The 12,289-nt window shown below is 37.8% G+C and overlaps 1 protein-coding gene across 2 annotated transcripts in view; it reads left to right on the top strand.

Moving 5' to 3' along the window:
- The window catches only part of TBL1XR1 (transducin (beta)-like 1 X-linked receptor 1), a 118,362-nt gene extending 110,255 nt beyond the window's left edge, over positions 1 to 8,107 (top strand). For both annotated transcript variants that reach the window (XM_010572908.1, XM_010572909.1), the window contains 2 exons: positions 761 to 862; positions 2,712 to 8,107. In XM_010572908.1, the coding sequence (XP_010571210.1) occupies positions 761 to 862; positions 2,712 to 2,738 (129 nt within the window). In that variant the 3' untranslated portion in view covers positions 2,739 to 8,107. The remainder of the gene's footprint in view (positions 1 to 760; positions 863 to 2,711) is intronic.
- Positions 8,108 to 12,289: the final 4,182 nt, after the last annotated feature.

Below are 12,289 nucleotides of genomic sequence, written 5' to 3'. Positions count from 1 at the left end.
GTATGTGCGTTTAATTTCTCTCTTCGAGTCCTTGCTATGGTAAAGTAATAGTTGTCTTTACATTGTCTTTACTTAACAAAAAAAGCCAAAAAAACCTACCAACCAACCAACCAAAAAAAAACCCAACCAAAAAAACACCACCAACCACCACCACGAACAAAACATATTCAACAAAGTGTCTCCAATAACATGTTGCATCCAAAAATTGTCTTTGTTAGCTCTGAACTTTAAACTCCTGGTAAAACAGGTTTGCTGTGAAAAATTATGACTGGATGTAGACATACAAATCTGATAGCTATTTCACCGAATTTCACTGAAAAACAAGAGAATGTAAAGTGAGAGAAGATGATGACAACAAAATGTTTCTACTTAGCTTTCTAAGAAAGGACACTATTGTTTTGTGTTTCTGGCAAAAAAAAGGGCTGATTGCAAATGAAAGTCTAAAGACTTCGTTGTTAACACAAGGTGTGATCTCTGGCTACGGGGAATTGGATATTAGTTTTTGAAAGGCTCATTTCAGTAATCGGAAGTAGTCATGACCATCCCCCGTTTTGCCTGTCGACCACAAGAGATCAAGATGCGATAATTGTGTTTGCCACGGTCTTTAACACAGTGCTGAGATTGTCCACAAGTCTCATCTGGACCATTTCCTCTGAGAATTTCAGCTTTTAAAAGCAGCGGGGAAGTTTTACATGCTGTACAAATTTTACTTGTTCTCTTGGATTTTGTTATATTAATTACATGTTTTGTCCCTTTTTAGACAGGTGCCCTAGTTCACAGTTATCGGGGAACAGGAGGGATTTTTGAGGTTTGCTGGAATGCAGCAGGAGACAAAGTTGGAGCAAGTGCTTCAGATGGTTCAGTAAGTGCTGCTTGACTTGGTTGACATTCTAAAAACAGGCATCTTCTGGACATCTCTTGACTAACAATGGAGACAAAATTTCCTTCTGTAGCTGAAGTTTGAATACAGCCAGCTCACCTGTAGATTTTCGCCTATAAGGGTGTTGTAATGTTGTAAGGAGAATGTCGTTGTTCGAACTTAATGCATTACCATTCTAAACCCTCCAAAAATCTCAGAAGGTGAAGATGCCTCTAATTTAGATTTTCTGTCCCTACTGGGACTTACTATGGAAATGTGTTCAGTGTGGCTGGTCTTCTCATTGTAGTCTGGAAACAAGTTCATTTTTGCCTCTTTGCCCTTTTCGAGTGAAAATGTTCAGTGTAGGTGATGCTATTATAATGCATGATAGGAATGAAATAACTTCTGCATTGCATTCAACGGAAAGTGCAGCAGAACAACGTACAAATTTCTGAATGCCCGTAATTAAAAAGTTCCTAAAAATGACAGGAGCTATACGTAAATACCAGTCTGATTACTTCACTTAGAAGAAGGGAATAAAACCGTATGTTTTAACTAATCATGAATGCACCCCCTATCAACTTACAGTGGTGTGTTGTAGCATCACCTCCTAGCTCTTCTGACATTGTGCTGCAAAGTACTCCAGTAAAATATTAACATGCAGTTCTTCATAACAAGTACAATACTTGGTTTTTTTGCTTGGTTCTCTTTTGCCATGGTTTTAAAAGAAAGGAGAAGAGAGCCTAAGGAAAAGCAAAATTAGAATAAAATAAGAGTGATAAAGGAATTGCATTTTGAAGTGCTGTAGCTTAAAGTAACAAATGTCAGCAAAAAGCAATCCTCGTAGCTTTGTAGTCCAGAGTCTCAGGTACTATCTTAACACAGGTGCCAAAGTGTTCTCCTGTCCTGCATGCTCCATGCTGGTAAGCAAGATTGCTTTGTTAAATTCAGAACTTCCTGTATTCTGTTCTGAACCCTTAAGTACACTAAATTGTAGAGAATTAATTTTGATTGGTCTTTCATATCATTTTAGTCTTACAAGTATAGACAATATCATAAAAAGAACAAAAGCTCAAGGCATATCCTCAGTAGAAATTCATTATCATTCCCCCCTAGATGACCCTTTTATATACATGCTGTGTAACCTTTCCAGTCTTCCAGTTAATTTGGCCCAAGAGGCTGATTGTGCTTGCAACAAATTTGTTTTCATTTAGCTTCTGCTCTTTTAAAAATGTTGCGTTTATATTGTTTGCTAGTGAAAGCCCTTCTCATCCCCTCTGTTTTAAATGTACTTATAGCTGGTAATAACTAAGCAAATATAGGCACTTTTGAACTGTTTGGTGACTGAAAGCATAGCTTGTATATGATTGTATTTTGCTAGTAGATTTCTGTATCTAACAGGACTAGAAGCACTACTTAGTGAAGATTTTGAAAAGACTAAAACTGGAATTTGTATACCATTAACTGTTTTTTCAGAATTATTCCGGTCAATTCTAGTATTTGCCCACACATTTTTAATTTCATTTTACTATATTTTTATAACCTAGATTCAAGTAAGTTCTTGGCCTCATAATGTTAAATAACAGGCAAACAGCTTACATAAGATGTTGTTAATGTTCTGATAGTAATTCCTTAGGCAGCAGTACCCTTAGCACCTGGGTCTGGCTGGCTGCTCATAAACAAAGTGCTCACCTGGTGATTCCCCTCCCACCCAGTCTATTGTTAATAGATACAAGATTAAGCTTACACAGTCTGTTTCATAGGTTTTGCTCAGATACCTCACACAGAATTGTATAAATGTGCAATATTGTGCAATGTGCAATTTCTGTATATGTATTCCTTTTTCTTGCAGGTTTGTGTATTAGACCTACGGAAATAGCGCTACTAGTTGGAAGCCATGGACCGACTATGAATGTGTACATAGCCAAAATGACTGTCCCTGACCCATGTACTGCTATAGTCCCAATTGAACCATGGCCAGTCCACTACAGCCAAACGTAAAAGAAATATATACATATACTGTATATAAAAAGAGAAAAAAAACAAACAAAAAAATTACACCCTGAAGAGGATGACAGAGTTTTGTCACAGCTTGTGAATCCTGTTCACCAAGTGCTGGAATCTGCTGTGCCCCAAAATAACATTTAAAGGTTTTGGATATGAAAAACAGAAGAGAGAGCGAGAGAGAGAGAGAAATATACCATATACAAGAGCAGACCCATATACATACCAAATTCAGAAGATACTAATGGCAGCCTTCATTACCCCTCTCCCCTTTAAATCCATTGTGACAATGGATTGTGGGGTATTTTTGTTTTCCTTCTCAGTAGTTGAGCAGTTTGTGTGTACAGAGAAAATGGACTTACAGAAATCTGCAGCAGTAGTTTTTTCTTTGCTTTTAAACATTGGGTTTTCTGTTTTGTTTTGGTTAAGTTTACGGATGCATGAAGTAAGGGAGTGAATTAGTTTCTTGTTTATATTTTTTTCACCTTGGAAAAAAAATGTTTCTTTGAAACATATTGTAATGCATTCTTTGAAAAGGTAGATTGAACCTGATAATGTTTGGTACATTTTGTGGCTCCCAGAGCACAATTTTGTGAACAGAGGGAGGGTGGAAAAGGGATTATGGAGAGAGAAGAAAAAAAAAAATCCTTCTTCGAGGCGTGATATTTCACGTCCTGCTCATCTACGAAGTATGACAGTAATGGGTATAATGCTATGTTTTATTTTCTGGTGACATGGCTGAAATGCAGTAGTTTCTTATTTGGGACATAATTCTGCCAAACTTAAGAATAGAAGGGCACAAAAATACAGAAAAGAAAAATACAGGGATGCAAAAAAAAAAAAAAGGACAAAAAAAGAGGAAAAATTGCATCTTCTGTTGCTTTAAGACCATAGCTAAAATATGGTTAAATTGTGCACTATTGTGAAAAGGAGCAAAGTATAGCTGGGGGATTGTTTTTTAAGAGGTTAAGATCTTTCTGGACAAGGGTTCACGCCACAGCTTCTTTGAGAGTTGTCCATCGTTATTTGTAGGAGCTTAGATGTATAATTGTAACCAAACTCCAGTATTAAAAGTATCTCATGTAATTTTTCTTTATTAAAATAAAATCTTTGGCATATATTTGATAACACTGCCATTAAGAGGCAAAATGTTTACTACCTTAGATTTAAAAAAAAAACTTAAACAAAGGACTTGCTTCAAGTTTATTTTAATAGCAGTGATTCAGCTTATTTAAAAGATGAATACTTGCACTAATTCCCCTGCTGCTCCAGTCCTGCAGTTTATTGTATCTTGTGACTACATTTTTTTCCAAATATAGGGTAGATGTAAGCTGCTATTTTTTTAATAATCACTACTATATAGTGTCTTTTACTCTGTTTACAATATCAAGTATTTTTCTTACAATGACAGATGTATATGGCAAACCTTTTTCTGCTCATGTGATTAAAAGTATACTGATAGTGATTTTATTTGTAAATGATAGCATGAGGTTGTGTTTACGCGTATGTGTAGTCGAAAAGGTTGCATCATGTCTTGCATAAGATTCCAAGAGTGTAAATTTATAAGAGAGGTTGTCAAATTTATGTCACAGGCATTTTACTTAAGGAATGGTTTATATTACAGAGCTTTGCAAAGTTACCAGTTTTATAACACTATTTCAATCACAAATAATTTTGTGGCTTATGATTGCTAGTCTCTAACCTATTTTTTTGTTTTGGTTTGATTTTTTTTTTTTTCCTCTCCAAGTTAGGTCTGAATTGATTTAATTGAGATAATGCAGCTTTGACATTTTAACCATTGTTCTTTAGGCATTGATTTCTGCTATTTCCATGGAATAAACACGACTTGAAGCAAGTCTGAGTTTGGCTAAGGTAGGGTAGCAATTTGCCAGTGGTAAGGAGAAGTCAACAGTACATTCTTTATATATACCCCAGGATTATAATACTATCATACACAGCATTTAAAACCAACAAAAAGTCATATCCATAAAGACAGTCATCCGCGGTGGTTCAGTGCCAGCTATTTTTAGGGTTTTGGAACATAATACAAATGTTTAGAGCAATTACCCTGTGAGTTACAATATGTAGGAAACCTAATATATTGAGTGTCTGGCACTTGAAATATTGCTTTTATTGCTGGAGGTCCATGACTGTGGCTGACCTCTGTCATTTAATGAAAAAAAAAAATAAAAATAAAAAAAAAAATTCTGTGCAATAATTTTAAACTGTGCTCCCAGGAATAGACACAAATGTTTTGAGTATGTTTAAGCTGCATTTTTCGTTTAGCAATGCATTTGTCAATTGCACTGAATTTAAATCTGAAAGTCAGAAGTGATTCTTGATAGTACTTTTGTATTTTAATATGGACAGTTTATTCATTTTCATAAAAGTTATTGGATGATTCTTTCAGCCAATCGAAACAATTGTGGTGGAATTCTGTGACATAGCTGCAAAATCACACAGCCATGTTTTAGGGTATTGCCATTTTCCTCTTTCTCAATCATCAGCTCTTTTGGTTGTAATTCTAGTTGCTTAAGCATAGTACCACATATTCAGAAATAGACAAAACAGAGCTTCAGTACCACGGGTCCAGGGCTTTCAGGTGCTCGAAGCACAGTCCAGCGGGAACGTCAGATCTGTTGACTTGAGTGCTCTGGACGCGCAGGCTGAGACCCCCAACCTGGTGTTAATCAGCAGTGCCCCCACTGTAGTGGAATGATGCCAGTTTCCACTAGCAGAGGATCTGGCCAATAGATATTTTATTGTTGTCCTTTACTAGCATGCCACAGTGCTGCTCCTGCTCACACCTCTTCTCGCCTCTTGTTTTATACACTGTTAAATGCATGCATGCAAGGTGTGCTAGGTTCTGTGATTACGTGAAGCAAAAAAAAAAAAAAAAAAAGAGAACCATGACATTAATTGTTACCTTTTATAGCACAAAGACCTCGTATTCAATAGTGAGGTAGACTATCCAAATTGTTCCTTTAAATTGAGTATGCCAAATGTCAGTAAGACCCTAACGTTGTATAAACGTATGCACATCCTTAGTCTTGCAGAGTAAAATTCTGTTGCGCCTGTTTTCCAAGTGTAAAGGCAGACGTGTGCATAAGCCTTTGCATACATTACAGTTCCTATTTTTTCCAGTTCAACACGTTAATGGGCAAATATCCAGATAGAGGAGAAAAGGAAGGGGAAAAACTGGGCTCAGAATTAATGATGGAATAAGAAATGAACTGCTCTTGAGTTCGCTGTCTTTCTATGCATCCATCTCAGAATCCCGTTTCTCATTTCTGCATAATTAGGTCCAGGTTTCTGTAGAGTTCCTCTTTTTCTATTTTTACTTTACCTTTTTTTCTGCATTTTTAAATTGATGTAAAGATTCCCAACCAGTGGACTTTTTAGTGTAGTTAAGAGAATATCTAGGTCCTCATAAAAGCTTTTTTTAGACTCTTTGTAATGTTGATAAACTCAGTTTATTCTGGGACTACAATTGTGCAGGGTTATTTAGCGTGTCTACTAGATGATTGGAAATCTTATATGAAACACTAAAAGTGCCTCTTTTTCTGGGTTGGGTGGAGGGAGGTAATAGTTACCGGAGTCAGAATGACATGGCATTTTGAAGCATGTTTCTTGATTTCATGACACTTTAATGCATCTTGAGAGAAAGGCCAAAGATTTCTACCAATTTTAATTAATTTTCATTTTAAAAAGCACTCCTTTTTCCTTACACTGCTTACCTCATGCTAGGGTATTTAATGGGACGTTGTACCTTTGAAATGTTCTTTGTGTTTAGGAAGAATAGTAGGTGGCATAGGGCGGTTGTGCCAGTTTGCTTACAGAGCAATCTTAGCAGCTGATGCATTTAGTTCTGCCGAATGAAGGAATTTCATTAAAATCGCAAACTGGGTTTTTCAGCTTGTAAATAAAAGGTTGTATGGTTTTGTCTGTTTAGCAAAGAGGAGCCTTGGGACCCGATTTTTCCAATCTTTACTTAACCAGAAATCCCATTGTCTTTCACTTCATGAGAAGACCTTGCCAGAATAAGCATCGGAGGCGTTGGGTCTGTGTAATACCATGCAGCGTGCCACGTAGGTAAAACGAGCCACATCTCACTCGAGCCGAGACTCCCCTTGGCTTTGGGGGGGGGGTTGCCAGAGCAGGATTGCCTGCCGGATTTAGCCCAGTGTTCCTTTTCCATTGACAAGCGTGATAGCTTCTCCCTTCCCAAAGTCCTGTAGAGCCGTTCCCCAGTGGGATCAGTTTCACACTCTCCAGAAGTCTGAAGAAAGCAGAAGCAACATTGTGGCATGTTAGAAGCAAATATGGCTTCGGGAGACAGCAGTAAATCTCCATCAAGATCCCTGACATTTTCCGTAGGGAGAGAGCCGTGGAGCAGTCTTCACTTCTCCCTCTAGAGAAAGCTCTGAAATACCACGTTCTGTGAAAGTGTGACTGTCTTCACTGTCAGTCTGATGGAAGGCAGACGAACCAGGAAAATCTGCCGTTTCTTGCGGATTGCAGATTTAGTGTTAATAGTGCTTCAGATCAGTAGTTTTGAGTACATAATTCGCTTTCTCTGCCTTTAAGTTTGAAGCTTGACAATAACTTGAGGCATGTTTTTGTTTTGTTTTCTTTTTTAAATAATCATTCATTTTTACTTCATAATGTTTTTTGACATTTGTGGGTAAATACAAGAAAACAGTCTGCATGTTGTTGCTAGTCCAGTGTACTTTGCAATCTTGTCCTCAACAGACTGCAGTGTGCAGAACAGTAATTCTAGAATACAGAAGTAATTTTCTCTCTCTCCTGACATTGACATTGTAGTTGTAATGGTTTCATTTGGAGTTACAAATCCTTTGGGTCTAATTCTGTGAGCCTACCTATAGCACTGGATTAAAATGTCTGCATCATTTCTTCAGTTATCCAGTTAAATTACAACTGTTGTAAAAGTGTAAACCAGCCCATGACAGTTTTTTTTGTACTTGTTTAAAGGACTTTTATTGTTCAGTTTTCATGATTATTGTCTAAAGAAGACTGATATAGATGTTCTATACTGTCCTGGACCATGTTAATTACACTTTATGATGTATTTTGGTTCTACATCACAATGATTTGTCCCCAAGGCCCTTATATCCCTTCTAGGCACATTTTCTGTTGCAGTTTCCCTTTGCATTGTATTGCTTTGACAACTGTAATTTGAATCAGATCTGAAAGAGGTCCAGAATAAAATATATTTTGATATTACCTTGGCTGAATGTAATTTTAAATGCTTGGTTCAGAAGATTTGCAGATGATTACGTTGGGGTAGTGGTAGACTGAAACGCTATGTTTAATACTTATTTTGGCACATTTTCATGTAAGACAATACGTAAGAAGCAGTGGGAGATAATACATTGTACAGCTGCATACTCTTTATGAACACGCAGTAGATCCTCTGAAAACGGTGAAGCTATCCTCTGCCACCATTTACCGTTACGCGTTTGGTTTAGACGAACTGCTTTCTCACGTGTGCGTTTTACGTGTTTCATCTTCTCCTTACCCATACACTTGCGGGAAAGAAACTGGGTCTAGTGACATTCACAGCCACACTCCAGCTGTTTAGAAGACTTTGGAGGCGTGGGAGCAGGCTCCTGTTTGGTAATGCAATCTCACGTCAGAGAGATCCGTTCTTACGGAGTGATTGACATTGATTATGGAAAGGAATGTTATTTGTGTTACTGTATTTCAGATGTTCGAAACCATTTAGATTTGCACATGAAATAACATGTATCCATCTATACATAATGATGTTTTAATTCCTTTAGAATTGTGGGCCGTGTCACAATCCAAGAGAGGGAACCCAGAGGGTTTATTTTCAATGTCGCTAGAACTTTATGGTGAAATTACTGCTTTTTCATGTAGACTGTTTATTTGCTATAATATGTTCAAAATTAATAGCTTTCTTATTTCAGTAATGTTATCAAAATCAATTTATTTTAATATGTTGAAATTTGCTGTTGAAAAACATACGTAATGGATTGAAAATGGAGGAGGGACTGTATTTTACAAGTGTAGAACCAGTCTTGGATTCCCTTCACCTGGAGTCTGAGTGCACTTCAGGATTTCTCTGTCATCGTTTGAATTTTGAGAGAGCAATATCGAAGCAATTTCATGGTTTTGAGTCAGACTGTACTAACTACATGATACAGAAATTTGTGTGTGTCTTAATTTCATTAGGGCAAACACTCCCCTTTAGAGTATTCCGCCCCCCCCCCCCCGAGATGCAGGAACCACAGAGGGGTGGTGCAGTATGTAGATATTACACTTGCATGGTAGTGATGCCCACCTCTGTTCCCTGAGGAGGAGACAATATTCCAGGTAGGTGCATTATGCCATTCCCACCCAAATCTTCCCTTTGAAGTTTAGTTATCCTCATGCTGTAACAGTCTGGGTTTTGTAATGCTGTAGGAACTCGTGATCTCAGGTATTCACAAAGGCCATGTTCCCTACCTTGTAGGGGAATGATTTAATGGAAGTCTAAGCAACACCTTTGGTTCCCTGATGTCAGCACAGGGCAGCTGTAACAGAATAGTAGTTTAGGAGGAATTTATTCTGCAGAGAACAATGATGCCCCAGTTAGTACAATTTGTCCTTAAGGAAAGCTGACCCAGGAGATCTGCAGTGCAGAGGCTTTCTTATTTATCTGACTAACTGGAAATTGGTACCATAAAGGATTGTTTGAAGGATTAAAAAAGACACAAGTTTTCTTAATAGACGTAATGTGAAAATGTTCAGCTCCTAGATACATTCTTCAGATACCCAAGTCAAGATTTTGGTTTCAGGAAGGTGTCAAGAAGTCTCAATAGAGGTCAAGTACTTTCAACAGACTCTTTTCTTGTTTCCAGAGAGATTTTCTGGCTTGCTCTAGATGCTGAGAACCCTAATTTTTGCCTTGAGAGAGCTGCATTTTGAGCTTTCTGAATTACATGTTCTTGCACATTTCAAGACTTCTTCACTGGACTGGCAACAGCTCGGATTGAGTGTTCTCCCTTCCCAGTTAGAGAACAAAAGGTCCCTGCTCACAGCGATGCTGAGGGGAAATTTCCAATTACTTCAGTGCAAGCAGGCCTAGGGCAGCACTTCTGAAAAAAAATGTTGGTGGATGAAGGGTTTTTTTCTGACAAATATTAAAAATCCATCTATCGAAGATCGTGTTTCCCATTCCACTGTCTTGAAGGGCACATAAAACAAATCTAAGGCACCATTTGCTCTTCTTGTATGTTGTCTTAGCCTTCATAGAAAACATTAAATCTGCAGGCTCCATTTAGTTTAATTTCTACCTTTGTCCCTGCTTTAAATGTCTTCTACTGACAAGAACATCTGAAGGTGTAGGGTCAATCTTTAATAAATGCCAGGCACGGGTAGGGTGGAAGTCATCTAAATGTGGCTGTTGGTTCTCCAGAGCTGTATTCGGTCTTTACAATCTTTTTCTTGCTCACGGAGTTGCGCTGCTGCATTGTTTGCAATTACAAAAGCTACTAGGAGCATAATGTCTGCTAGCTGTTACACTTGAATTGCATTGTGGCTTTACACTTTATGGAAAAAGACTTTTTTATCATATAATAACCATCCGTTCCTAATACTTAAACTGGGAGCTGCAGTAGATTCTGGCATATATCCCTTAATTTCTTGTAAGTGAATCATTTTTAAGGTAGGGAATTCCCACCTCAGGAAAATAGTGCAGAATTGCAATTACTGATGCTTAGTTTACTTTTTAAATTGTTATTTGAAAGTTTTGCAGTTCTTTCACTTTCTATTGCCACATCTCATCTATCTTCAGTTTGCTTGAATACTGCAGCAAAGTCAGGTGCTGATTAGGTGGATAGGAACAAACTGCTTTCTAGCAGGAAGTAATTTGAAGCCAGAAGCCAATTCCCAAGGCAAAGAAGTAGGAGTGTGTATAGTTGCAATTGCGTTGTTTACCATCTCGTGCTCAAATCAGTAAATCTCGCTCTGTGTGCTGAATTAAATATTCTATTATTTTATTCTATTAAATATTTAATTTCAGTTTAGTTCCTGCAGCTAATTTTACAGGAAATCATTCAATATAGTTTTCATAGAGAACAAATTATAACTTTGCATGGTGTGGTGTTAAAGCAGGGAAATTTCCTGTTCAGTACCCTTTTGAAATGTCAGTTAATTAGAGGTATAGTTTGTTGCTGTTGCCTGGACAGTGCGTATGCCTCTGAGTTTGGGGTTTAGGTATATGATTTCTTATCTAGAGCATTCAAGTGCAAAATACTTGTTGACCTATATATTTATTTATCTGCTGGCTTATTACTGTTTGCTTGGCTGGGTGGATAAATCATCTCAGTGTTTGTCGGCTGCTTTTCTCATTGCAGGTAAGTTATGCCTCTGAATTGGACAAGAAATGAGAAATAATAAGAAATCTGTGCCCATAGTGCTCTGTTAGTTTGAACATCAGCTCGTTACGTGGCTTTCTGTGTCATTTGCAGCTGGATGACATTTTACATGTGTGGACAGAGGAATTCCAAGAGTTCTGTCTCTCCAGCTTTTCATCCATTTTATTCCACTTTATTTAGGAGGACTTTTAAATAAGCAGGATCAAATTGAATACTTTTGCTTTTGGAGGTTCTGTTTGAAAATAATGGAGTTGTCACATAATTAGGAAGGCAAGGAGAAATGACCGTGGTTGTAGTCTTGAAGAGAAGTCGGCAGTCAGGCAGGCTGCCTGTGCCTGCTTCTGACAGACAGCTGCCAATCTGGTCTCAAAGGCTTTCCTGAGCCATCTATTCCAATACTGCGATAGTCTTAATGTTAAAGCACTTTTCTGTCTAATCTGAATCTTCTTTGCTGCAATTTGAAACTTACTATTTTGTCCACCCTGAATGTGGGGGGAAAGAAGAAGCTGTTTCTTTATTGTTTACAGCAGCCTTTTACATATTTGAAATCTGTTGTTGTGTCTTTTCTTCTTTAGGCTGAACCATCCTCAGTGCATCTTAATCAATTCATCAACACCAGCTGCTCTTCTTGACAAACAATCTAATGAATACTGAAATAAGAATCATGTTTATAAGAAATATGCTCTCTGGCACGAGTGAGGAAGAGAGGGGGGGAAATTGAAAATGAAATAAGACTCCTAGTTTTGCAGTTCTGCTATAATAAATATGAACAATGGCTCAATAATTTATGAGTTTGCATTACTGATGTCCCAGCAAAGATTGGACCCCACTGTTCTTGAAAGTTTTACATAAACACCTTTTTTCTCTTCTACAAGCCTTCGTTTGCGCTGTTCCCCCTTCCTGGGTTTCAGCTAGTGGGGGGTTTTGTCCAGAGTTACCCAGCAGGTCTACGGCAAAGCTAGGAATAAAACTCAAAATTCCCTACTCCGAAGGTATTTTCCCCAAAACAGGATGGGAGGACCAG

This window comes from Haliaeetus leucocephalus, unplaced genomic scaffold (genome assembly GCF_000737465.1).
Source record: "Haliaeetus leucocephalus isolate CR32 unplaced genomic scaffold, Haliaeetus_leucocephalus-4.0 Scaffold362, whole genome shotgun sequence".
Lineage (NCBI taxonomy): Eukaryota > Metazoa > Chordata > Aves > Accipitriformes > Accipitridae > Haliaeetus > Haliaeetus leucocephalus.
Note: the sequence above shows the minus strand (reverse complement) of the source record. Positions and strands in the feature narration are given on the sequence as shown.